General features: G+C 38.5%; 3 protein-coding genes across 5 annotated transcripts in view; 1 reads left to right on the top strand and 2 right to left on the bottom strand.

The window, feature by feature from the left end:
* Nucleotides 1-2,659, bottom strand: part of LOC106956595 (ubiquitin-conjugating enzyme E2 H-like) — a 12,877-nt gene extending 10,218 nt beyond the window's left edge. Inside the window, exon 1 of the mRNA XM_015047531.1 lies at nt 2,257-2,659. Within this exon, the coding sequence (XP_014903017.1) occupies nt 2,257-2,309 (53 nt within the window). The 5' untranslated portion in view covers nt 2,310-2,659. The remainder of the gene's footprint in view (nt 1-2,256) is intronic.
* A 3,869-nt stretch (nt 2,660-6,528) lies between these two features.
* Nucleotides 6,529-12,649, top strand: LOC106956594 (kelch domain-containing protein 10-like). The gene is made up of 10 exons (XM_015047530.1): nt 6,529-6,776; nt 7,968-8,060; nt 8,165-8,386; nt 8,987-9,141; nt 9,228-9,376; nt 9,473-9,557; nt 10,165-10,231; nt 10,318-10,365; nt 10,454-10,593; nt 11,472-12,649. The coding sequence occupies exons 1-10, from the start codon at nt 6,692-6,694 to the stop codon at nt 11,679-11,681; spliced, it is 1,254 nt and encodes a 417-aa protein (XP_014903016.1). The 5' UTR covers nt 6,529-6,691; the 3' UTR covers nt 11,682-12,649.
* Nucleotides 12,650-13,911: 1,262 nt separating this feature from the next.
* The window catches only part of LOC106956593 (low affinity vacuolar monovalent cation/H(+) antiporter-like), a 27,968-nt gene continuing 14,158 nt past the window's right edge, over nt 13,912-27,721 (bottom strand). The window contains exons 2-21 of one of the 3 annotated variants that reach the window (XM_015047527.1): nt 25,271-25,440; nt 24,297-24,428; nt 24,098-24,204; nt 23,902-24,016; nt 22,766-22,882; nt 22,626-22,687; nt 21,566-21,718; nt 20,422-20,613; nt 20,233-20,332; nt 20,007-20,148; nt 19,733-19,916; nt 18,656-18,755; nt 18,282-18,415; nt 18,155-18,186; nt 17,203-17,315; nt 16,261-16,406; nt 16,089-16,183; nt 15,663-15,741; nt 15,473-15,581; nt 13,913-14,389 (exon numbers count right to left, since the gene is read on the bottom strand). In XM_015047527.1, the coding sequence (XP_014903013.1) occupies nt 14,316-14,389; nt 15,473-15,581; nt 15,663-15,741; nt 16,089-16,183; nt 16,261-16,406; nt 17,203-17,315; nt 18,155-18,186; nt 18,282-18,415; nt 18,656-18,755; nt 19,733-19,916; nt 20,007-20,148; nt 20,233-20,332; nt 20,422-20,613; nt 21,566-21,718; nt 22,626-22,687; nt 22,766-22,882; nt 23,902-24,016; nt 24,098-24,204; nt 24,297-24,428; nt 25,271-25,340 (2,256 nt within the window). In that variant the 5' untranslated portion in view covers nt 25,341-25,440 and the 3' untranslated portion in view covers nt 13,913-14,315. Of the gene's footprint in view, nt 14,390-15,472; nt 15,582-15,662; nt 15,802-16,072; nt 16,184-16,260; nt 16,407-17,202; nt 17,316-18,154; nt 18,187-18,281; nt 18,416-18,655; nt 18,756-19,732; nt 19,917-20,006; nt 20,149-20,232; nt 20,333-20,421; nt 20,614-21,565; nt 21,719-22,625; nt 22,688-22,765; nt 22,883-23,901; nt 24,017-24,097; nt 24,205-24,296; nt 24,429-25,270; nt 25,481-27,721 lie in introns of those variants that run through there. The other 2 variants (XM_015047528.1, XM_015047529.1) reach the window with 2 other exon arrangements.

The following is a 27,721-nucleotide window of genomic DNA, read 5'->3' as shown; positions in this document are numbered from 1 at the left end:
CCCCCCCACCCCACCCCTCTCTAAAATGAATGTTTCAGCTTCATTTGAAAATCAATCGATTTTCATTGACAGAGGTATCTGGTCATCATCCAGAGTTTTAAAACAAAACTTGCTAAGCGCACTCATCCTGCCGAGTGTGTGCAGCCCCGTCCTGTCCCTGCCCTGGACGGATTCTCCCAGCCCCCATCCCCGCATGATGCGCCCCTACAGCACGCTTGTTGTTCCCCATCAGCTGTGCGCCGAAGGCCCGCCCTCTACCGGGTTCCGGATGGTAACAAGCTGGCCAGTCAGAGAGCAGCATGAAGCTGCAGGACAAAAACAAAACAATTCAGCACACGCTTTCACCAAACCTTTAAAAGAGGAACAAATCAACTTCAGCTGATCCCCCAGAATACGTGTTAGAATAAATAAATAAATAAAAATACTCAACAGCTTATTTACAAAACATGATTATAAAAGCTACAGGGGGGATGAGGAGGGGATACAAATATTCATATATTTATGAAAACGACAGTCGTGCTCATTTTTTTTTGTCATTATTATACACACTTAAAATAAAACTTTGAAGATTTTGTTTTCCTTCACTTAATTATTTAAGGTAAACACGCCAACGCTCACTTATTTAAAAATATGAATTTCTGCTTTGTTTTTAATTAAAATCTACCATATGAATCCAATCACTTTTTTTTTGAAAAAAAGACACATTTCTAAAGCACTGGTCATTTGTTTCGAAAAGTCAATACAGGCCCTGCAGCTGCGTAAAGATTTTAATCAAAATCGACTCTTCATCGAGTTTGATTGTTCTTTTCTTATGGTAGCACGCTACAGCTAATGCTGCGACATAAACGTTAAAAAAAATGACGATTTAACACCCGTGTCTTCCCAAAGAAGTGTCTCTAAAATGTAGAAAATCATTCGCTCGTACTTTATAACGTGTTGTCAGTTAGTGAGAACGAAAAGATGTTGGTTAAAATGTTAACATGACGCTTTAAAGCTGAGGCTAACAATGTTAAGAGCTAATACGGATGCTGAAGTTGGCCTGCGATTCAAGTCTTTCGATTCAGCAACACAGTAAAGGGCTATTTCACAGTTTTTAAGGAGATTGAACTACTTTTGATCTAATTCAAAATCCAAAAATATTTCGGATGATGAAATCCTGTCTGAATAATCTTATACAATCTACAGATTCAGTGGAGGTCATATTATGGTTGATGGACATTTTGTTTTCTGTAAAAATACAGATAAGAGTTTTTTTTTTGCATGGACAGCACCTCTGATGGGTCCTGCTTCAAAACTGCAGTTTTAAAACAAGTCAAACTTTGACTGAATTATTCTACACGGTCAAAATATTCTTTAAATAGTTTATGGACTGTTTTATAATATTAACCTAACAGTACACTTAAATGTGTTTGAAAACAGACATTCTTAAACAAGTAAAACCTGTGAATAGCACATCTACCCTTTAAAACGCCGTTTGGGATTTAAGAAAGCTCTATTCTGTGAGAGAAAACAAAAGAGGATTGTTTAAACCTTTTCCCATTTCAATATTTTAGTTTGAAACAAGACAGTCTTAAAATGGGTTCAACTTGAAAGAAAAAACACTTCTACAAGTCAAACTAGGACTGAAATGTTCGACTATACCTATATGTACTGTAAAACACATCATGTGATTTGCTAATCCTTTCTCCCATATATGAAAACACAAATACAGGTAGAAATAAGAGTGTAAAGCCCAGTGTTTATATATCATAATATGCTACCAAGGTAGAACAAATTAGTTCAACTTAGACTGATATAAGTAATTTAGATTTTGAGCCATATCTGATTAAAGTGAATCCAGGTTTCCTAAAACCAGTGACTGGCTCTTTACTGAAGTGCTGAATTAGAAGCTATAAATCGGATACTAACTTCAGCGTTGTAAGCTAACAGAGTTAACAGCCATCGTTGTATTGCGACAGTTTCCGTTGCTAATTCACTGTGGAAACAAGCAGAACGACTATAGCCAACATACCAATAACATATATTCCATTGTTTCAACAAACATTGGTCTAAATTAACAGCTTATTCACCTTCCGTGGTAGTTAGCTCATGTTAGACACAGACCCTTGCCAGGGACGTCAAAGTAAAACACTTAAAAACAGAACACATAGCTGCCATCCCGAGCAAACAAATGTAAATAATCGCCACCAAACAGCTGACAATTGTCACCAAGAGACGTGTCGGCTTCATTTGACCATATTCGGTTGAAAAGGATACAGTTTCACCACGTCGGTGTCCATTCGCCTCTTGCCCGGACTTGGAGACGACATTTTTGTGTACCTCAAAGAAGAGATCTAAAAATACTACTGCGGCTCCGAGACTACCTTAACCTTTCAGCTTGACAGCACCTACAAAGCCACCGGACTGTTATCAGCAGCCTGCCCGCAGCGTCCATAAACAGGATCCTAGCTGCAACATCGCCTACTTTTTTCTTTTTCCTCCTCCCTGGCCAGCTCTACCTAGTTGTGTCCTGTCCTGAAGACTCTCTGCCTGCGACATCAACCTCCAGCGGCCAAACCGACCAGAGGAGGGGCTCGAGCACAGAAATACACCCAGGGAGTGCACACACACTTTCGGCAAACTGCTGATCAACTACAGAAACAACGCTGGTGGCTTTTCTGAAGAGACCGGAAGCGATACTTAGGATTAAAAGTGGCTTTTCTTTATTTTTTATTGAAAGGTGGCTCAAGCCGAGGCTCAAACACAAAGTGCGTGCTGTTCTAGTACACCTAGATCTGCGCTCTAACTGCCTCATTGGGAGCTGTGAATAAGCACATTAGACACAAGTTTTGTCACGTGAACGACATGAATCATAAACATGATTAGATATTGAATAATTCAGGTGTTTACAGGTGGATCTTAATAAATTAGAAGATAATTGAAAAGTTAATTTAGTTTAAAAATTCAGTTTAAAAAGTGAAAGTCCAATAGACTTTCAAGAACTCATTTCTGATTATTTTAATAATTATGAATTAAAGTCAATAAAAATACCAATAGGAGTTATTTTAAATGCAGAAATGTTTTGGTACAGTCTCTACAATCATAAGAAAGACTGCTGACTCTGTAGAAGTACAAGCTGTTACCAACACCAACCACGATGGCGGTAAGCCACAAAGGTCATTGCTAAAGAAGCTGGCTGGTTCTCTGTTGAAACTTAATGGAAAGTTCAGTAGAAGAAAAAACTGACTGGAAAAGAAGGCGTAATAGCAAATCCCAGAGTCTGGAAAAAGAGCATAATATCTCATAAAGGCACACAGCCACACGTCAGTATACCAGGAGATTTAAGAGCTTCAACTGTCTTTCAGCTGAGAAGCTTTGTGAAGAGGTTGATTTCATTTTCCAGCAGTTGTTGTCGACTTTAAACATTGTCAAAAGTACAAAGGCCTGCTATAATCATCTAATGAGCATGTTTGGTTGGTCTGTGAACTTACCTGATATAAAATCTATGGAAGATTTGTGAAATTTGTGAGTGACAGCTGTCCAGAAAAGACTTACACTTCATTAGCTGGACAATATATTATTCTGTGTCAAATTAGTTATCTTTGGAAATATACTGCAGAAACATCATCATGTGAGGAGGTGATCAGTTTATTATCTACACTCTTTCTTGCATGTATAAAATCAGCTAATCATTATTTTTGCATGCTTACAAAAAAGTATACAAAATAAAATGTTTGGTTTGTTTTTACCTGTAATTAGAATTTGTAAGTTTGTTGTATTTAATAGTGACTGAATCTCAAAGTTCATCACAATAAAGAATGCAAACAACGAGGATGAGTAGTGTGAGAAGTATAACACATTTAATTTGATTCAGATATTACTTGAAATCATTTATTAGTAAAAAAAAAAGGATAAATAAAAATGGTACTTAAGGTGTAGCAATGTTTAGGAGTGAGAGTCAAAGTTGATATAATTTTGCATTAATGAACATCTCTGACAATATGTTAAAATACAGACAGAAATGAGATTTTAAAAACATGTATTTAAACGTTTCAGCTGCCTCATTGTGAGCTGAATTGTCCTCACTGAAAAAGCAACTGAACCCTCATTTAGTGATTTATTTGCAGCTTGGATCTGGACATGATAACATGATAATATCTTCAAATGACAGGCAGGAGAGCCCATAAGCCAAAGGCATCATAAGTCAAGTGATGTGTTCAGGCAGTGTCCCACAGCATGTGACTGTCAGTCTAAGCAGTCAGTGAAGGTCAGAAAACACAGAGAAGGCTTTTTACATGAACTGAAAAGCATTTCCAGCACTTTGCAGAGTTTGTTAGGAGTTTTAGTTTGAGTTTGCAAGACACGGGATGGACATGTGTGCAACATGCAGAGCGCACTAATGCCAGAGTGATACAGGCAAATCAAAACAAGCAATTTCTGAAATAAAAAAAAAAAACATTGAAACGGGCTTGAAAAATAACTTCATATAGTCATGTTATGTATTGGTTTAAATACTTATTATTGATTAAAGATCATTTCAATCTGCATTGGCCACAGAGGTACGGATTTGTCCAGAGTAGCATTGACGCAGGAACAGTGTTGTCAGAACTGGTCAATGTTTGAAGCAGAGGCTTCTTGAGCGGACTGACAAACATCTTGTTTGGTATGGTACTGTAAAGAACCTGCTGTCCAGCTGGAGAATTCAATCTTACAGATACCGACGTCTCATCCTTGGCATCCTCTGTTTCTTCTTTCTGTTTCTTCATTCACTTTTTTGTCAGACTTTTGACTCTTCCGGGAACTGCCTGCAACTCACCGCTCCTCTTGTGATGCTGCCACTCATTTCTCTCCAGATGTGCCCATTGCTTATAAACTGAATCACATCTAAATCTAACCATTCCTCCTGGATGATGAAAATGGAGCTTGCATTTTGTTGCCAGTAAGTGTAATGTCACGTTGAATATTTTGTGTAAAACATCTAAAGTATTGTTTGTCAGAGACGAGGTGATAATGTGGGTCACACAAGTTTTATTTCCTCTGTTTTAGCAGACATCCTAACACATTTAGGTTCAAGAAAAATAAATGATTCAGAAATTCCTGCTTTTTTTTTTCCAGAACTGTTCGTTTTCCCTGCTGAAATGGAAAACAGAGAAATTTTAAAACAGTACTGAAGAAAAGCTGAAACATGACTCCATGTAATTAAGATGTCTTTGGTGTATCTTCGGCTAAAAATATGACCTCATTTCACTCTGTTGCGTGCTGTCCTTTGTGCAGAGGCTTAGTGTGCCAATTTTGACATGCTAGGAGATCAGATTTCCTCTGTTAAAACTTTGATGCATTCAGTAAAGAGATGAGAGAAACCAGATTATCATTCTGTCTGGACCCCCTGATTCTTTACTGAGTGATTTTAATCTAATCAATAAATCAGAACAATGGTGTATTAAAGGATGTGTAAATTCCCACCCAAATAGGTGTCAACAGAGTAATTTATGTCACTGTTACATTTAGTAAACCCTGAGAGCGTCTTTAAGGTAAAAAGTCTTCAGAAAACCAAATGTTCTGTTGTACTTAACCATTCTATATCCTGATTTTCACACCTGATGTGAATCAGATACTAAACATTTTGCATGGGATTGAAATGCTTTTTTTGTCTTGTGTCTCCAACTCTACTTAACAAGGTCAAAATCCAGATTACTGCATGACAGCAGAGCAGTAGCACAGGATCTGGGGGACGATTGATGCTTGGTATGCATTATGAAAAGAAGTCACTAAAACCCACTCATTGCCTCAAACTACCTGTTTTAAAGGTGGTTCATCACATATTCTAGATGTCTTGGACAAAAGTGTTTATATATGATGTTTGACATTAGTGCAAAAGTTACAAACCACACTTAATGTCATGAAACAGAAGTTAAAAGGGTCCAAACGCAGGGGATGAGGCTGTAAACATACTGGTTTAAAGAATAAGGATGACTTTCTTTATAAAACACAAATATTAATGTGTAAGATGGATGTGACATTAGTGTAACTTAAAAAAAACAACTAAATCAACAATCAAAAGAAAAACGGTGAAAATTTCTCTTGTAAAATCCAAAACTGTCTCTGGGTGTCATATTGAGCAGAGTGTGTTTGATTTTAGAAGAGTTTTATTAATCCTATGTTTTTAGATGCATCCACACAGTCTAGTTACTGATCAGATTTTCTTTAACAGTCACCCGCAATTACACTTAGATTACGCATCAGGGTGATGAAGCACACCAGCAAACCCACCTCTGATTGAAATAAATATTAATAAAATGAAGGTTTTGGAAAGTCCCAGTTAAAATTTGAACAGGTTAAAATGTTGAAGCACAATCTTTAAAACACAATTCATGCTCAGAAGCACTCCAGCGTGGATGACTTCAACAATTCTACAATCAATACAACTGAAATCATTTATTTGTCAAAAATAAATTATTTCAATAAAGATTAATTGCTACTGCCAACAGCGTGTGCCGTGCGGCTCTTGAACGCAACACGAACGACTCCTCGCCCTCTGATTGGTCGGTTCACATCAGCTGGTTAGCTGTGAGCTGCGCCTGTCGGTTTTATTTTGTTGGGATGCTGGTGCTCGGCTCTTGCAGTCCGATGCCTGGACTTTAGTGAGAGGGAGTCCGGTTCCGATCCAGTTCTTGGTACTGTGAACCGTCTCTGTGTTTGTGTCTCCAGTGAAATGTCGTCACTTGAACCGAACGGAACCTCCAGCCACCTCAATGAGTTTGAGAAACTGTCGTGGCGGCCCTCTGTCCGCGATTCAGGTTTGTAAACAAAACCAGTTGCTAGCAACAGCATAGCCCGTAGCACATACAGCAAGCCAAAGGGAAGTTGTTTTGTTGATTGCGTCTTTGTATGTTGTGGTTATGCACATAAAGATGACACAATGGGAGCTTTCTTTGTTCCCAATTCTGTTAGCTTTAGCCACAGGCCGGAGTTAGCCACCGCTGCTACGGAAGCATCTCAAAAGGTTTTTATTAGCACTTTCATCTTTCATCAAACGTTCATGAGCATGTGACGGTGTAATGGGAAAACGCTGAAGGAACAGATCAGGACAACGCTGCAACCAATATCGCTAAATGGCACCCATTAATTGGAAGTAATCATATTTGTAAATATGTTGGTATTTACTGCTGCTGTTATGGACCGAGCAGTAAAAAAAAAACAGGAATAGAAACGATCCCAAAGACACTTTTTAGTTCTCTTTGTTTACGAAGCTCAACATGTAGAGTTTATTATTGTCTCAATGAACCAAAAACTCTTATAAAGATCGAAATGAAACTACAATAGCGATAAACGGTACAATAATTGGCCATATTTACTTCAAACCACCCAAGACATTGTGGTCCGCCGAAACTGACAGGCCAGGCAAGGAGAGCAAACCAAGAGACTGGCAGAGATCAACAGCTCAGCTGGGGTACAGTCTGCAAACATGGATAAGTACAATATCCAAGTATGCTCAGACAAGACCCAAATGCAACTTTCTGGTCTATAGGCTTACCACTGTGTGGTGGAAAACTAAAACTGTGAGTCACCCTAAATACTCCATCCCCACAACAAATCTTCTTTAGCAGGAAAAGATCTGTAGAGCAAAATGCCATCTGACTGAGCTTGAGATGTTTTCACAAAGAAAAATGGATGAGAAAACTCACAACTCTACATGTGTAATGCAGTGGTTGACACAACACACAAAGTCTGCTGCTGTGATTAAAACAAAAAGCAATTCTACAACATAGGGCCAAGTAAAAATTGTGAATAAAGAAAAAAAATGTGAACCAGTTTCCTTTCATTTCATAATTGTGTGCTACTTTGTTTCGCCCTATTTGAAGAGGAAAAACATTGATCTTGTTCATTATTATTATCCCAGTTATTAACTTGCATTGTAGTTCATGTAGCGCTTTGGTCAGCTGAAGGTCTTTTAAGTTTGACTCTTGACTTTGTTTCTTTATTTTCAGGCTCCAAGAAGCGAGCACGATGGCTTCAGGCTCGGCGCATCTTCTCCCCAAACGGCCTCAACCTCCGGATCCCCAACAGGTTCCTGAAAGAAGGTACTGAAACTCCAGGGGGAAAAGAGATGGATGACGGATAGAATCTGTTCCCTAAGAATCCAGAGAGAGTCTGCAGCTGGTTAAGATTAAAACTTTTCCCACAGGGCATTGCATACCCTCTGCCCGTAGTGGACACCGCTGTGTTGCAGACAGCTCCAACCTGTACGTGTTCGGAGGCTACAACCCCGACTTCGAGGAGGCGGGCGGGTCAGAGAATGAGGACTACCCTCTCTTCAGGGAACTCTGGCGGTTTCATTTCGCCACAGCCACCTGGCAGCAGATCCGCACAGAGGGCTACATGCCCACTGAGCTGGCGTCCATGTCAGGTAAGGACAGATGTGGAAACAAGAGCAGGCTAGTGTGGGCACACAAATATGCTGTAAATGAAAGTCAAGCTTCTTGTACTTTCAATTTGAGTATCTTAGAATATAGGTTTGTGTGATTAGTGAGTTTTTTGAACCTCTGATTAAAGACAGTCTTAAGTGAAAACTGCAGCTGGACGCCTCTTAAATTATATTTCCATCAATCATTGTCTCTTTATTGGACTAAGATGCTGGTTTGCATGATCTTGCTTTCTCAAATCAGATTTAATGTGGAACATCTAATAAATACCGCCTACATATTTTATGATGATGTTTGACTAAATAATGACATTTCTTCCTTAATTTTGTCTTTATTTAAAGTATTTTCTTTAAGTATGTGTCTCTTATTTCCTTTGTGCCTGCTGCTGAATATGTCAGGAGAGAGGAAATGTGTGTTACATTCTGGTAATTTCCAGACTTGCAGGTTCTGGTAGCCTGCTGGATTTAAATAACCAGGCAGGCGTGTATCAATATGCAAACTCTGAGATTGTTTTTGCCCTGTGGTTTTATTTTGCGACAGCTTTATTCTGAGAGTCGGCGTTAAATCACGTTTATGTCTCTCAGCTGTATTGCACGGCAACAACTTGCTTGTGTTTGGTGGCACCGGGATTCCCTTCGGTGAAAACAACAGCAACGACGTCCACGTCTGCAACGTCCAGTACAGACGGTGGAACCTGCTGAACTGCAAGGGGAAGAAACCAAATAAGATATATGGACAGGTACCGTTTCTGTCCAGACCTCAACACTGTGATGAGTGTTGGCATTTTCTTTTACCAATCCATCATCGGGTGGGCTTTATTTCCAGGCGATGGTCATTATAAACGGCTACCTGTACGTGTTTGGAGGCACGACGGGCTACCTCTACAGCACCGACCTGCACCGGTTGGATCTGAGCACCAGGGAGTGGACCCACCTCAAGCCCAAAAACGCACCATTAGATCTACCCGACGAGAGGTCAGTGAATTCATCATACTCGCTCACTGGGTTTATTCTGACCGTCATGTCCAGAGTATTACGGCGGATAGAGACGGATTGAGTTCTGTTTTTCAGGTACAGACACGAGCTGGCTCAAGACGGACAGAGGATATACATTTTAGGAGGTGGAACCTCATGGATGTCATATCCGTTAGATAAAGTAAGAAGAACAAGAGTGAAAAGCTTGGCCTGAACTCCTCACTGTCTGACATTAAAACTAGATTAAATATTTTTTTGTTTTGTTTTTTTTTTTGCTTTAGAGTCAGATAGGGGTAGCAGAGTTACTCTAGTTGCTAAATGTCAGAATAATAAAGTCTTTCTTTAGTTTTTGGTAGCATTGCCTTTCAAACTGTATGACTTGGGTCAAATGATTTTGGTTTCATGCTTTGAGTTTCTCTCAATAATCTGGATAATAATCTTTCCTTCGGGCAGAACTGATGTAACCGAGTCGGGTTTGTTAACTGCTCTACTCAAACACTCCCGTTTAGCTCTGCCTCCACATCTTCCTTCTTTAAGCCTAAACTTTCTGACCGATATATTAAGTTGTCTTCATTTTTCCATTTCCATCTCCCCCTCACAATTCACAATTTAGTCACTTCATTGTAAGTATCCATCTTTTATAAGATCCTCTGCTCCTATTCTAGTATAGTTTAGTCTGGTTTAATGTCAGACAGGAAGGTAAACATTTTGCCTTTTTTATCTTTAATGAGTAAATATTTGGATTCGACTTAAGTGTGTATTTTCATAATTTCATTTCTGCTCACCAGATTCATGCATATAACCTGGAGACTAATTACTGGGAAGAAATTGTAACCAAACCCCATGAAAAAGCAGGTGCGTTCTCATTTTCCTTCCTCTGTTTTTTAAGCCAAATGTTGGTTTTATGACCTCTGATAAGATTTTAAATCTCGTCACTACAGGTTATCCTGCTGCTCGCAGGTGTCACAGTTGTGTTCAGGTCAAAGACGGTAAGCAGGCTTTCACACAACATTAGCACGACACACACGTCTGAAATGCTGGATTTAACCTTTTGTCTTGGCCTGTTTGTGCGTTCAGACGTGTTTATATGTGGAGGTTATAACGGCGAGCTCATCCTGTCAGACTTGTGGAAGATAAACCTTCAGACCTTTCAGTGGACGAAGCTGCCCGCCGTGATGCCGGAACCGGCCTACTTTCACTCCGCTGCTGTCACTCCGGTCAGTAACGTGGCTCTGAGAGTTTTCTACATCTGAACAATTAATTAATGGATTATAGTTTTGTCAGTCAGAATTCTTGATTGACTGATTTCTGAATTCTGTGGCTGATTTTCGGCCGTTGATTTATTATAGCAGATCTTTGTAAAGTTCAGTTGCCGCTCTGCAGTGGCGTCCTTGTAGAAATCAGCGCTGAGCTTTTACAGCTAAAGATGTCATCACCATTACAAAAACAGCATTGGTATATTCTCCACACTGAGGATTCTTAACTGTGCTCTAAATTTTCCAAAAAGGTTGGATTTCCAAATCCAGCAGTTCCAGGTCAGACAGAGGTTGTAAGTTTAAAATAATATAATGGGTCACCTTCGCTTTACTTAGCCTTCTTGTTATCTGCTGATCTAATTTATGACCCATTTTGATTGAAAAAAAGGGACACATTTGCATTAGTTTCATGATTTAAAAAAAAAAGTCGAGAAATGCCAAATTTACATTAATGAAAGAGCTTTAAAGTTCAGTCAAACCAGAAGTATATAAAAAGATATTTACATGTGAAATATATGGATTACTGAAGAAACGGTCAATTATAATGAAAACAGTATTTCATTATATGGAGTATCTGTTGAAAGTCAATGGATCTACTTCAGTTAATGATTGATTACTAAATTAATTGGCAATTATTTCAAATATTGATTCAACACAATTAATCAGATTAATTGTTTAAGCCCTAAAATGGAGGAAACTGGATAGCGTTGTAATTCTTCTCCAGAGTAGCAGCTGGTCAGCTAAACCTCTAACATGTGGTTTTCATGAGGTCAGTATCTGCAGAGCTTCTGTATTGTCCATCCACTGGTTTAATGTTTTTAATGTTGTTGCTGCTTCAGGCCGGCTGCATGTACATCCACGGCGGTGTTGTCAACATGTCTGGGAACCAAAGGACTGCCTCTCTGTATAAAGTGTGGCTGGTGGTGCCCAGTCTGCTGGAAATGACCTGGGAGAAGCTGTTGAAATTGTTCCCTCACCTAACCCAGCTGTCCGCCCTTCAGCTGCTGAGCCTGGGACTGACACATTCACTAATTCAGAGGCTCAAATAGGCTGAACACACAGACCAACCAACCGGGGCAGGACGGAGACTGACACTAAAGTTGGTTGTAAGTAGGTCAAAGACAGCTTGGTGACGTTAGCTGGGAAAATACTTTGTTTTTTGCCGTCGTTCTTTTCTGTTAGAAATTGAAATGTCCATCCAAGGCAGTGAAGTGGTGCACATGTAGAACTTGACTTGTAATTTAAAACCTCTGTGCACGTTCCTTTCTGTGTCCCAGAAATGTGTAAAATATTAAGGTAAATACAAAAAAAAAAAACAGTTCAGACAAACTAAATATGGCTGCAGGCAGTGTGAGTGAACATTTTGCCGTTTTCTGCACCCAGCTGCATTGCTAAATCTGATGAGATTCCTCACTGTGACCACATTTTCCAGCAGATCAAATCTGCAACTGGTTTATACGTGCTTGGTTAGGAACCAATTGTCAGTAAATAATTCTCCACTGAACACAAATCTGAGATGCCTTCAAAGACGTCGAACTGGGGCGGTTATTTAAGATGCTATGATGTGTTTTGCCATTGAGCATTTCAAACTGAAAAATGATCCGTTCATTCACAACGTTTTGCTCCTGTGATCAGAGGAAAACCCAGCAGCCTCTTTTTAAAAGGCTCACTGTGAAACTTCTGGTGCCTCTACAACCATTTCATTTCCTCTGGGTTCCTACGCAGCTTCCTGTACAAAAGTCCACACATTTCCAGACTCAAATTTCCAGATTTTTCTGCTGAATGTTTTTAATTACAAAGCAAAGCTTCAGTAGTGGAGTAAAGGGCTATTCCACCACTTTTAAAGCAACCAATTTGGGACTAAATGTAGTTCTTTAAAACACAATTTGTGAACTTTTACACTTCATTCTGTTATGCCTAAACCTGACCTACTTTAAGAGTTTGTTTACTTAAACCCTCAAATGGAAAATCAAAATTTTTGAGTTGCTAACAATCATTCAATTAGTGATGGGGAAAATCTAAGACAAAATAAAGATTTCAAGAAATACCTTGGCTTTTTTTTTTTTTAAAAAATTGTATTTTCTGATATTTTAAAAACTAGTAAAAAAAAAGTCTGGAAACTTATTTTATTTTTTTTCTGTTAGTTTTCTGTTACATTTTTCAGATGTGGAAATGGGAACCCAGGATCTTGGTCGTGAATTTGCACATGATATCCACCACATTTCTCTGTTATTTTCCTTGATGCATTTGGTGCCTTTTCATCCCTCAAACTGCAGATCATTCAAACTTTACTTGTGTTTTCAGAAAGGATATGAATTTATTTTTGAACCAAGCCTTCAGATGCTGTTCCTGGTTCCTCAGGAGGAACTCCAGCATAAACTTTTTAATTATTTATTTTAAACACTGTGCTGCTCATTTCATCAACTGGTGACGACGTGTCCTGTATCGGTTGCCTATTTTTTTTTTTTTCCTGATCCCATTTCCAGTTTTAGCATTGTAGCACGCTGTACTTTTTATGTTCAGTCACTCGTTAGGTGGTGTTGGTATCTTAAGCTGCTGTGTAATTCTGCAGTCCTCGTCAGTGTGTGTGACGTACTCAGGATATTAAAAACTGTAACAAGTGTGAAGTGCTCTGCAAACCAAACATAGGAAAACTTGGAGTTAATTGGGCGATACTGTGTTGATGTTTCCAGACGGGCCTTTTATTTGTCACCAAAACTGTTACTGTTGATTTTTGAATCGTTAACTTCTTTCTTTTTTTTTTCTTTTTTTTTTTTGAGATTTTGTGGCCTTATTTATGCTTGAAGCTCAAATGTATCAGCCTGATTAAGTTTTAATTCTGTCTGTGAAAGTGAAATGTTCTGCTTGCATATGGTCTGCATGTCGCTTTGTACAGAATCCTCTGGGGAACAAGTGAATGTTTCCTCAGAGGAAAATATGGCTGCATCGTTTTGTAACTCTTGTTCTCCGGTCTGTGCAAACCGTAAAAACAGGCAGCTGTGTTTTTTTTTGTTTTTAAGAAACCTTGTGAAGATGTGTTTTATTTCTGCTCAAGCTCAAGCGGATTCCAGTAGTACGCAGGTTCATCCTCATCAACTGTGTAATAAAACTTATTCAACTCAAATAGAAAAACTTATTCATCTTGTTAACAATGAAAAGGAGATATTTCAAACAGTTTAAATTTGATTATTCAAAGCCCTTTTTTTGCAATTCCTGTTTTCTGGACACTTAAATTTTAACCAAATCATAAAATTTAACAAAAATAAATTGCTCTGTGTTATAATTATTGTAAATCACATAAATTAACTTTTATTGAGATTCACTTTTACAAACTTTCACAATCCTTTCTAGAAATGCTTTAAATATGTATTTTGTACCAGTTTGAAAATACTACTTCTTAGTCCTTCATATTTTTAAAAGGGAATATTTATTTAAAATAAATCAACTCAGTTAGCCTGTATATTACACATCTATCAATATTGTTCACAAGTTATAATTGTGCATTTAGTAGCACCTACCTGAGTTAATTTTGTTTGCATGGAGAAAATGCTTCAGATTTCCTTCAAGGTTTCACCCATCAACACTAAAAAACCCACAGAGATTCTGTGTAACTGATATTTGCTCATTTTGAGTCCTTCATATTTTAAAAAAAGTGCTAATTGAGATGAAACTCGGTTCTGTTCTCAGCAGCCAGACGGAGACGGAGCAAAGTAATACAAAGCCAGGAGGATGAGGTAGACGACCACCAGGGCAGTACCTGAAGAAACAAAAATGATCAGAAGTAAAAAAAATAAAAGTAACATATACTGTGAGATTTCAGAGACACAAAGGTTGCTTTCACAGTGGGAATAAACTAAAGCTGCTGAGACATTTCCTCTACAACATCGGTGTCAAACTCATTTTTGTCTTGGGCCAAATCAAGAACCTGAATGCTCTTAAAGGGCCGGTTGTGCCAGAATGTCCTGATAAACACAAGCTGCTAAAATATCAACAAATTCTTAAAATTAGATACATTTTTGAAATGTTTTGAGAAAAATCTGCAATAAACTCAAAAGTGTGGGGCTTTGTTGATTTTGCGTAAATTTCCATGAAATTTCTCAAGAAACTGTAGGAAATGATTGGTATAATTTGGCAGTAAGCAGATAAAAACAGCTTTGATTTGATTAATAACAGGGCCACATAAAAACCTATGGCGGGCACGATTTGGCCCACGGGCCTCGAGTTTGATCTATAATAACTATATTATAAAGGTAATATAGTTGTATCAAAAATATCCGGTACAAACAAATGAATGCAGGATTGTTTTACACCCGAACACAGTCAGAATGTCTAAGTGTCAAGCTAACTTTAAAAAGCAATGATAAAAATGAAACTTGAGAAGCTCAATTGGGAACATTAAAGTTCTTCATGCAGCTGCAGCGCAGAACCAGATCCCCAGGTCAGAGCAACCGGCTAACTCTGAGCCCAAACTACTAACTACCAAACTACTGCATCTCACATTTGCATCTCAAATATGAGATGCAATGTGAGATGTTGCACCTCATATTTGCAACATGTGAGATGCAAATCTAAGGAATCGGTGATGATGAGGGGGGATTTTCTAACACCTGCACATGCTGCATTCAGGTACAACATCAGGCAGTGGGAATATCAAAACAACTCTAAAGTGATTTTAACATGTTTTATCTTCATATGATCTCCTGTCCTGTTTATGTAACATTTGTACTGAACCTGCAGTTTTAACACTTAAAGGCTGGAATCAGCAATCATTCAGAATAACTACCAACACCTCTCATCTGTGTTGTTTCATTTTGTAAGCATCCAGTTGGTCAGGACTCACCCTGGAAATAATCCGACTTGCCATCCATGAAGATGTAGTTGACCAGAATGACACTGAAAATGCTGGCCCACAAGTGCTGATCGCTGAAGAGCAGCACGAAGCCCACGTCCTATTGAAAAACAAAGCATTACAGGTTATCAGTTTAAATTTTTATTAACCAATTATAAGAAGAGGGAGGAATGTGACGTACACAGAAGGCATTAAAAAAGACCAGTATTGGAATCTGCAGCATGCAGACCTGCACAGCTATGCAGCTTCCAACCTCCAAACTGGGGAGGAAACACAGCAAATGTAAGGAATGGAAACCAGTTTGTAGCTTTCCATCTCTACCAATCAATCAATCAAATTTTATTTGTATAGCACATTTCAGCAGGAAGGCATTTCAAAGTGCTTCACATAATTAAAATAAAAACAGCATGAGACATTGAAAAAAACAGTGAGAGACATTTTGAACAAGATTTAAAAAAAAAAAGATAAAAACATTAAAACCCACACTCCTTTTAGGACTTCAGTTAAATATCGTTTAACTGGGGCTCTAACGCTCTGGGACTTTAGTCAAAAACAACGTTTGACAAGGACCCCAGCCTCTAAGTTTTTCTAGTACAACTCAAGCGACCTTAAGCTGATGTTGTTCTGGAGTGCGAACTGGATCCCGTTAACAATCTCTGGGATCTCGGGGATCATAGCGAGAACCGTCACGCCGATGAAGTACTGCGGGAGGAAAGATGTAGGGAGGGTGAGCACAGTCAGGAGAGAGTCTGAGCATGCTCAGATGGCGGGAGGCCGACCTGAGAGACGTTGGGCTGGTTGAGAATGGGCTGGATGTGCTCGGTGGCGAGGTCGGCGCAGGCGGACGTAAGAACGGTGGCTGCGATGAGGATGAGCAGAGACCTCCAGCGGGACCAGTGGACCACCGTCCCCTGATGACCGATCTCTGATCAGACACAAATTCTAGTGTGAACATCAGGGTTTACTGTAAACCGGACTGGATTTGACGTTGATTTGGGGCTTCATTTATTTTCTAGTTCTTCCCTGTGAGTTTGACCTCAGCGTTGTTAAAGTCAAGACCTTCCAGAAGCTTATCGTTACGTTTTTTTGTTTTTTTTTTATCCATTCCAAACCATTTTTTGGGGGAAGCTTGAGAACATCCACCTGTATCAAAGTTTCAACCATCTTATCAAAACCTGCTATCACTGACGAACAAGGAAAATGTACGAATCGCCAGAGATCAAGCCCATCTTAATCCAAAACACACCTGAACACCAGACTGAAGAAGAAGCTTTTGCGTCAAAACTAACATCTTCCCACTGCCTACATGGACAAACCAAGCTTATTCTGGAAAAAGGTTTTAACCTCAAACGAGACAATGACTGAACTATTTGGTCTCAATGACACAAAGTATGTCTTTCCAAACTGTCGAGCACAGAGGTGGGAGGATCATGCTGTGGGGCTGTTTTGCTCCCAGAGGTACAAACAGTAAGGGATATTAAGTAAGAAGGATGACATCCAAATTTTTCAATCTCTAAACGAGGACACAGATGAGTTTCCCTGCACGATCCCCAACAGACCGCAGAACTTTTTGTCTGGCTAACATCAAGCTTCTTTGATAGTCTGTCTAAATCCATACAAACAATTGATTAACAGTACGTCTCAAACACATTATTCAAAACTACGCGTGTGTGTAAAGCTCTGCCCTGAACTGTAACAATGAAGTCGTGTGCGAGTCTCACCCTGCCCTTCTCCAACATGGATGTTGTAAATGTGCGAATGCGTCTTCAGAGTGAATATCAGTCCGATGATGTAGGCGGTGGGCAGGAGGGCGGACACAGTGTACACCAGAGGCCTAACAGGAACACACAGCCAAACACAGAGGCTTATTTTTAACCCTGAACTCTGAGCTGGGCTCCTGTTAAATCTGGAAGAAGAGCATGAACATTTTTTCCAAACTTTGTCACCTTTTTCTATCGTCTACAAGTTATGTCTTTCTGTCAAACCTCCTTCTTTTTCTCCTTTCTCGTCCCCTTATTCCCACCCTCCATCACTCCAAATTTCATTTCCTGTGTTCTTTCTTTGCTTCCTCGTGTCCTTCCTGGTTTTCTAGTGCCAATCCTTCTTTCCTTATGTTCTTACATTCCTTGTATTTTTTTCTTTTCTCCTACCTTTTTTCCATCCTTTTACATCTACCTTGTGCCCGTTCTGTCTTTCTCTTCTTTCTTGTGACTTTCTGTCGTTCTTTCCTCCCTTCCTTGTGTGAATCTTCCCCTTTTCCAGTTTTTTCCAGGTTCCATGTATTTAGCCAACCATTATAGAAATAGGTGGCATAAACTCACACTGATCTTTAGTGTTTTACATTTAAAATTAACACAGAGAACTGAAAACTTTTCCTTCAGTTCATCCTCCTTTCCTCCCCCATGTCCTTCCTTATTTTCTGTGACGTTACCATTTTACGTCCTTGTCTATTTTCTTTCTTTCTCCTGTTCTTCTTCCCTCTTCTTTCATTCAGCTTGGTGTCTTTCCACATTTTTAGCCCACCAACTGTAGAAATATCTGCCACAAACTCACAGTGATCTTTACTCTTTTATATTTTATAAAGAAAATGCAAAACTGAGAACTCTGGAAAGTTGAGTCTGGAAAAGTCTGAGATTTAATCACAAAAAGCCATAAGAATAAAGCAGAACTCACTGGATGTGGTCACGAAACAGAGTGCCATTTTTCTGAGAAAACAAGACAAAAATCATTCTTAAAGGCAGCTGTGAATATAAGTGACCATGTTCGAGCAGCGGTCTGTGAGCTCCGGATGTCTACTGACCAGATCATAGTGACAGTTGTGGCACACAAACGGCCCGCTGGCGTTGCTCGAGCCGTTTCCTCCCGTGGCGTTGGTGCAGGCGTCACACACCAGGTTCCCGTACGCCTTGGAGAAAAGCGTGGGGGCAAAGACACCTGCAAGACACAGAAAAAAAGAAGCTTATTCGACTAATTTAGACAAAAAACAAAAATATCCAAGCCCATTGCTGATCACCTACTACTTTGTTACTACATTGGAGTGAAATACAGACAATCTGAAGCTTTTCTCTGTCTTCTTAAATCTATTTGCTGTTCACCTTAAGATAGCATCCAGATTTGTTGGAATGCGTCCCAAACAAAACAAAACTCGCTGCTACTTAAGTAATAAATACTCGCCTCCCACAGAGATGAAGAGCAATGCAGAGCTCACTCCCGCAGATCGGCTGTTGAATCTTTGCTCGCTGTGTTTCAGGCCCCCGATTATCATGCAGATGCCCTAAAAATCAAAACATGTTTCATTCAAGAAACACTGGAAATGTTTTAATACATCCTGAATGTTTTTTTTTTAAATTATTATTAAATTTAAGAAACATCTTTGGTTATTTCATGTTAGCTAAAACAAGCAAAAATAATTAACATATTTATTCATTTGCACAAGTTTAACACCTAACTATATGTGCATCTCAATAAATTAGAAAATGATGGGAAAAGCTTAATTATTTGTGTTTATATGAATCCCACATGGTGGTATTTATATGTAAAGTGTTATTTTCTGATTATGACTCAGCTGATGAGAACTCAAAAGACTTTTTTTCAGCTACTTGGAATATTTTAATCAACAAATAAAAATAATTTTTAATTACAAAAAATATTCTTTATGAATTTCTCCCTCCATGTTCCTTGGCACAGCTGCATTGAAGTGTTAAGGGAGCTCAGGTTCCTCTAACAGCCTCCAGCTCATCTTCTTTTAACAAAACTACCTAGACTCTCCATGAGGTTCAGGTCAGGGACATTCGTTCCTCAACTAAACACACTGGTACCATGTTTACTAAACTAGGTGCTGGTGTCCCGACCTGTTGGAAAATTAAATCAGCATTTTCATAAAGCTTGAGGGAAGCACGAAGAGTCAAAAAGTTTCCAATAAATAGTTTCTTGTGCGCCTTTTTCTATCACACGTTTTTCCTTTCACTCAACTTTCCATCATTACGCCTGGCTACAGCACCCAGTGAACAACAGTGACTGAAAATAAAAGCTGGAAATATGTCCCTCTGTGTATTGATTGTTTCACTTTAAATTAACTTTGATGATATTGTGATTTAAGGAGATATTATGCATGTAACTGTTTCTGCAAAAGCCTGCAGGATTGTAATGAGGGATTATTTTCACATAAATACAGTTTAAAAGAGAATCTGTACATTTTCTTGCTTATTAGTTATAATTCAGGATGTTTTATATATATATATACATGCTCACAGGGATGAAGAGGATGCATCCCAGCAGCGTCCCAGTCAGTGCTGCCTTTACGACCTCCTGCAGACAGGGATTGGCCGCCCGGTGGCCTCTGAGCAGGGCGGTGATGTAAAAGGTCAGCTCTGTGATGGAGCCGAAGGTGGCGTTCACCACGGCGCCGACAGCGAAGTTACTCTGGGCGGCGATACTGCAGAAATGGAGAATGTCACCATCAGATTTGCTTTGACAGAAAACCTTTTTTTTCCCCCTGCTGTGCAGAGGATCGTGGTCATTTTACCTCGCGATGCCCATGCCGATGTAGTAAGACAGGGGTATGATGGAGCTGATCGCTGTGGCAAACTTGACATCTGAACTGGCAAACTGGTTTTCTCTGTCAATATACCCGACTACCAGGGCAACAATAACTATGGGGAGGAGGTCTGAGGGGTGAGTCAAAGATCTTTACAAGTCTTGCCATGACACACAAACACACAGAGAGAGAAATGCTGAAGGCTGAAGGATACTGACAGCAAACACATTGATCCCATCAACGGTGTATTTGTAGTAGTACCAGTTTGCAGCATGGTAGCAGCACAGCAGAGCTCTGGTCTCATAGCCTTGATGCTGCAGGTCAGGTTAAAAGCACAAAGACAGAGATGCTTCTCAACACAACCTGTTGTGGTCGATAATTTCACGCCTCATCAGCCTTTTACCTTCCTGTGAGAGCTGGAGGACAGCAGGACGTCCTCAGGAGGCAGGAGCAGAATGACGCCCACGGTCTGAGCGCTCATCTTGGCGACCGGGATGGTGAAGACCAGGATCCAGGAGACGAAGCAGACCAGAGAATGGACGACAGCCAGGGGAGGAAAACCCAGCAGCAGCCAGATGTAGGTGGAGAGACGATGCTTGACGACAAGGAGAGCACTTTGTGTAAACAAACAGGGTCTTTAAACAGCTCAGAGTGTGCAGGAAGTCCAACCCGTTCCAGCCTGCTGTGTAATATTTAAAGTCTCTGACAAGCAGCTCCTCTGTTCCTGCTAAAGAACACATCCACACAGCATGATCCTGCCACCACCGACTCTGACTGTGAGGATGGCATGTTTAGAGTTCAGTGTAGTATCATGTTTCCACCACACATGGTATTTGCACCAAAGTCCACTGCATGACCCTTGAACTTCTCCACCTACAAAATACAATATATTTTATTGGGAGTTTATGTGATAAACCAAAACAAAGAAGAAAAAAAAAGAAGAAAAAAATATATTCAGCTCCTTGACTTAAAAATTGTAGAACTGCAAAAGCAAAATCTTACCAAGGATTTTTGATCTATTTTCTAGTGCAAATATATTAGTACACTTGAAATAAAATGGAAATAACTTGCAAGTAACTTTTCAGCAAGATATAGAAGCTTGTTTTAAATCAATAATTTGATTATATTGATAAAAAAAGTTGATCCTCTGGCAGAGTATGTAATTTATAACAACATTTCTCCCATGTCACAAATCATTTCCCTTGCACTTCACAACTGTGCACTACTTTGCGTTGGTTTGTCACAAAAAAATCCAAATAAAACTCCATAAGGTTTGGTTTGTACGTGACAAAATAAGAAGTGCTCAAAGGAGTAGGAATACTTCTGCGAGGCCATGTAACTTAAAACTACATTATAAGAGATTAATAATTTGTTCAGCTGCAAAATTCCAACTAAATTTCATTTTACATTTACAAAGCAATTTCAAAAACCTGAACAACTTGCACAGCAAATTACACCATCAATCTTCAGAGTAATAACAAACACTCAAAGCTATCTGCGTATTTTTCTGTGCATGTTCTAAAGCCTGTGTTAGTGTAAACATTTACCCAGTAAGGAGCGCGAGGAGGTCGTTCTGGCACCTCTGGAGCCGGTCCCTCTGTGGCCGAAGGCAGCAGAACCGAGGAGCTGTCCTCCACCGTCTCCAGGCTGCACTCGCAGTCTGGTGCCTCCTCACAACATCTCCACAAAGTGGCTCCTATCTGGACAACCAACCATAGGGAGGAGTTATTTCTCTGTTACTAATCATCTATAATGCACATCTGGAAACACAAACTTAAGATCTCATTTTAAAGAGTTATTAAAACAACATGAAAGATTTCGGTAACAAAGTTGCATTAAAACTTGTATTAAAAGTCCATCAAAATTGTCAGCTTTGTATTAAAAGTGTCATTATTTACCGAATGACACTTCATGACAACAGTCGAAAACATTCATGAAAAATCCTTCATCTTCATGACAGGTGTTACGTCATGTTTATGACAGTGTCATGTCAGTCTTATGCAGTTTGCAAAATCACACACACAAAAGATCCTTGTAAAAGCGCACACAGGGTCAGTACGATCCTGCTGGACCGCGAACGGAGTAAAAAACTTGAAGCGTCTAAATGACACCGTCTCAAATGTTGATGAACCCTAGGTGATACTGTAAATTAATATTTTCATGTTAAATCCGAGCTGAAATAAAAAAAAGCACAGAAAATTGAATAAGAGAAATAAAAGGATTTTATACAAATGCTACTTAAAAATCCAATAATGAATGAAATAATAATGAAAAAGATGAATATATCCACAGAGATCTCAAATTATTTATGAATTGATACAATGATTTTTCAAGTAAAATATGCAATGCAAGAAAAGAAGCAGAAACAATTGAGCAAATACTAGATTATTTATCATTTCTTTTCTTTGAAACTCAAAGGAAGCGAAGTTTAAACAACACCCACAGTGTTGCAAAAATTATCTGCTGCAATTTTCGAAATGTGCGGTTTTAGTTAGGAAACAATTATTTCTGCTTTCAAAACTAAGCAATAATGCCGAAACAAGATTCAGCAGGACTCAATCTTAAAACAGCAAGCAGAACAGAAAAGAGGCTGAGCAGAAGCAATACCTCATGGATCGTGTTTCCAAAGGGCCACAGGAAGTAGCAACACAACTTCCAGCAAAGCTTCCCTGAAGTCACAGAAAACGAAAATAAAAAATAAAAAAATAAGGCAGAAATCTTACATTTAACACAACATGCCCACCTACCGTAGGGTAAGCCGATAACAGTGATGAACATCAGAATACCGACCAAAAAATACGCCAGAGAAATCCACCAACCAAACAGGAGAACATACGCAAGATTTCCACACGTGATGAAGTGACCTGAAAACAGAGCCACACAAAAACAAGGCTCAAAAACCTTTTAGCAGACTTAAAAATGTTCCCTCTTTCAGTGAGACTACCAGTTACATTTTAAAATAAATATTTGTCAGAACAATATTTCAATCAAGACCAAAACTAGGCCTGTCACGGTAATAAATTTTGCCGGATTAACAATAAACAATAATATTGTTGTTTTGAGATAATTTTAAAGAAATAAAACAGTAACGGCCAAAAGATAATACAAGAACATATTATGAAAGATCAACAAACTTTAAATTCTAATGGACATTTAATACTTGTAGTGGAAGACATTTTAAATATCCAAGATAAATAAACAAAAAAACAAATAAAATTAATGTTGAAGTCCTTCTAAACAAAACTGTCTTTCAAAAAAATGACTAGTTGAGACCAAAGCACCAAACTGAAGACTTTTATCATCCAGTTTATGGTAGAAAGAGAGAGGAAAAAAAGAAAAACAATAAATTATGCCTGTGGAAATGATTGAGTTTATTTTAAATTATCATGCGATTATTTGATTTATTGATTATTGTAACAGGCCTAACCAAAACATATTAATAGAGGTTTCACATCCTCATCGATATATTGTGATATTTCTTCTCTGTGTCATACTGGTGCAACTCAGTAAATTAGTCTATAATCAATAAGACTCTTCATTCTAATTTCACAGAAAATTAGAACGCAACCATAAAAATGACCATAAACATAAAAATCTCTCTCTTTGGGTTCTGAATCTATATAATGATGAGTTTCCCTATTTGAACTGAATGATTAAAGCAGTGGTTCCCAAACTTTTTCTTCCAGACGGCTTCCCGCGCCCCCCCTGCAATGACACGGCGCCCCCCCCAGGGGGCGCGCCCCACAGTTTGGGAACCTCTGGATTAAAGTAAATTTACTTTTTGATAACTTTATAATTTAGCCATGTGCACCTGAAGACGTACAAGAGCAGAAATAACAACCAGCACAGCTTTAGGCAGCAGATAAAACCAGATGATCTGTACCTGGACCTGAGTGTGGTTTGATGACGTTTAGTTCAGAGTAAAGCTCCTTCACAACATCTGACCGTTCTTCAAACGGCCGCGCCGTGACGTGGCTCTTCCACTTTCTGAAACCAAACTGATTCACAGACCACACTATAAATTTATAAATTTACACTCTGGTAGCTCTAACCTGCAAGAAAACCCCTCACTGTCTCACCCTGTAGTTGTTGACCAGCTTGTTAGCCTCCACTTCATTCTCCACTCTGATGGTTCTCTTGCTTTGTATCTCCTCCCAGCTCTCTTCACAGACATGCCGGCTTGCACCTGCAGCAACAAGCATGACGCTGAGTGGTTAACACTTGTTAACCTGCTGGGAAACGCTGCTCATGTGCAACGTTCTGATACATAACACTTACAAGCTGCTGCAGGACACGAGGAGTGATGTGGAGACGGAGTGTGTGAGGCATCAGGTTGTTGGGTTTCCTGCGATCCGTCATGGATCTCCTCATGATTGTAACTTGTTTGAGGATCAAGAACACATGAAGGATCTGTAACAGCGAAGACCAAACAGGAGGCTCTTTTATTTTTTTCCCCATTTGTACGGAGTCAGAATGTCACATCTTACTCATTAATAATTATAAGATCATATTTATTTCAACAGGTAATACAGACAAAACAGTACTGACGACATTACTAGAGTAGAACAAAAATCTTGACTTCCCCATTTCTCAGGATATCACTGCTCACCATTTTAACTTAGAGCCTAGTTTTGGTTCCTATTTTTGTGTTGTTGTCTGGGCTTCAGGTGGATGAGAAAATGTGACAGAGTAGCATGTTGATGATTTTAGTCAGTCAAAATGACAGTTTGGGGGTTGCATCTAAAACCCTCCTTGTAATGATTTCAATTCCGTAACATATAAAAAAAAAATATAAAATTATAAAGGTGTGTTTTTACTTGAATCTCCTTGATAATCACTTTAACTAAGCAAATTCAAAAATATACTTCTTAATTTAACTTGCTGTTGCGATTTTTTTATTATTATTATTTTATTGTTTTTGCAATATTCGTTTTGGAAGATTTTGTTTTCCCTTCACTAGCATAAGAAATGGTAATATTGAATAGTTAAGTCGGTAATTTGTGCAGCTATTTGTGTTTAATACCAACCAACGCACACAAACAGCCACACTGGGAAAAACCTACTAATTAATACAGTGTGACTGTCTGTATTAGTGCTCTGCTTCCGCAAAGTGGTAAATAACGACTGAAAAATAAGCAGTACAATGAAGATGGAGAATGCTGAAGACACCTACTGTCATTAGTGATTAAATCTGCAGGTTATAATAAAGTTTTAAGTTGAAGGAAGCCAAACAAGGAACATGATCCGCTCACCCTGCGACTGTTCTGCGGTCTTTCTCCTCCGGCTGGTCGAGTCTGAGCTGCGTGTGGACGACAGAGACATTTCTCCCAGTAATACCAGTCACCGTCACCACTGACCCACTCACTCTCCGCGAGCACAAGCCTTCATATTCTCTGGATCAGGCGCCGCTGTCGCTCCGCTTCTGCGAAGACAGACAGGCTTATGCCGCTTAGAATTGTGGGGGATGTAGGCCAGTCGTAGTGGTCACTTCTTAAAGAAAAAGTACACAATTCAGGAGAGCTTTTGATTATGTAAATATGGAGAATATGACTTCAAATGTAACTTGTTGTAGTTCAAAGGTAACTTGTCATAGTTATGTTTTATGTTGAAGTTTGGAATTCATTCTGATTACAAAAGGCATAAGATCCGAGAAAACCGAAGGTCTGCAGAATTTAGTTTGGATCACTTCACTATGCAAACACTCTATCTGGACTGATGAAGATGTATGCTTGTAGATGACGGAATGACTCCTGGGCTAATACTCATCTGACCACTTGGGGGCGCTCGATGAACACTGAAAGGTAACACCAGAGCTCAGTGGATTGTTGAAAAGCGTAAGAGGTTGATTTAAGAAAAAAAGTGTCAAATCGGTCCTGATTCGGTTTAACACCTTGATCCCAATTTATGCATATAATAATAATAATAATAATAATAATAATAATAATAATAATAATAATAATAATTATTATTATTATTTATAGGTTCCAAAAATAAAAACTCAAAGCAATGTATGTTAATTCTGTAGCTGATTTCATTAGTCTATTTTAACTAATGAAAATAAATGATACACAGCGCCACCGTCTGATCAAATGGCAGAATGCAAGGTATTCTATGAGTCATGCAAAATACTGAGAAATGTTGAGTAAAAATTAACTATAACCAAGGAAAGAAGTTAATTGTTAAATATTGAATATTAGTAAAGATGAAAATTAACGTGAAGTACAGTGGTGGACAGTAATGGGCTATATTTACTTGAGTACTGTATTTAAGTACCTTTTGCAATTTAATTACTGAAAAAAGCAAAAAAGTGGGAAAAGACAAGAAAAACATGCTAATTTAACTTATCAAGATGCACTTCCACATTTCTGTGTGTCATTTTAACACCATGCCCTGCAGTTATCAACATTTGTTTGTAGTAGGGAAACATCTTAGTTAAGATGCTGTGAAATATTGAAAGCAAGCCACATTTTTTTTTACATCTGTATTTGTATGTTCACTATGAGAGGTTCCATCTTTTGGTTATTCCTCTCTGTATATACAGAGTGTGTTCATTTCAATTTATTGTCCTAAAATATTATTAGAATAACATTTAAGAACTTTGTTCAGGGAGTTTAGAAAAACCACATCATCCAGTGCGTTCTGATTTTAGTTCATTAAAATAAAGTTTGTAAAGTTTGCACATTTGTTTTTCAAATGTGTGCAAAGTTGAAATGTCTTCCATCCTGTTTGTTTTCCTTTTTATTTTGTTCAAAACAATGCTATTTTTTTTTATTTTCATTTATTTATTTGTCAATTGTGGACCTTAATGTGTGGAATGCTTATGTACCCTAATTTTCACTGCGTAGTACAATGTCACTGCAAAAAATACAGTGATTTAAAAAAAAACAGCACAACTACACAAATACTTTCAATGGGGATCTATCTGCCTTTTCCTGAAATAACATTACGACATAATCATAATAGATGTCCTGCAGAATGGCAGAAAGTGTGAGAGGTATGTGAAATATCTTAGGTCAATTTGAAGATTGACTTTCATTAGGTTTTAGAAACTCAAATTCTCATTGTCTCACTGAAAATTAAATTTTCTATTGTTGCATATTTTTAACGCACTCACCAATAGTATCCAGAATAAAGGTGTGTTTAATTCTGTAGTAACAAGCTAGAAATTAGACTGAGATTTAATAAAATGTTAAAGAGCATTGCTTAAGTGGAAAATAACAAATTGTTCTGATTTAGATAATACGTTGAACCCACTGCGCAACAAAAAGCTGCCTCACAATCCACAAAAAGTGGTCAGCAACACTAGTGACCTCAGTCTAATTGCCCCTTATTTAAGAGCTCTTTTTTATAAACAGGATTAGAAAAACATTAGTGGTAAATGAGTCAAGCAGACATTTAACTGGGCCAATGTGGTCATAGCATGTGCGCTAATAGCAAGTAAACATGTGATTTCAAAAATAAAAAGTCACCTTGCAAATAATACTTTTATGTCAAGCAGTCATTTAGCACCCTGTCATTTTACCCCTTTTCCTTCCAGTGTTGACTCTTACAAGATTATTTTTATAAAAATCTCAGATGATGACATTTTATTTTATGTTTGTAAAAGACACCTCTAGAGACTATACTGCTGTATTGAAATAAAGAGCTTTGACAACTGTAATCTAAGAAGAAATACTTACAAAATATAAACCTTGCAAAACAGG

This window comes from Poecilia latipinna, unplaced genomic scaffold (assembly GCF_001443285.1).
Source record: "Poecilia latipinna isolate Pla-1442-1.1 unplaced genomic scaffold, P_latipinna-1.0 Scaffold831, whole genome shotgun sequence".
In the NCBI taxonomy this organism is placed as follows: domain Eukaryota; kingdom Metazoa; phylum Chordata; class Actinopteri; order Cyprinodontiformes; family Poeciliidae; genus Poecilia; species Poecilia latipinna.
Note: the sequence above shows the minus strand (reverse complement) of the source record. Positions and strands in the feature narration are given on the sequence as shown.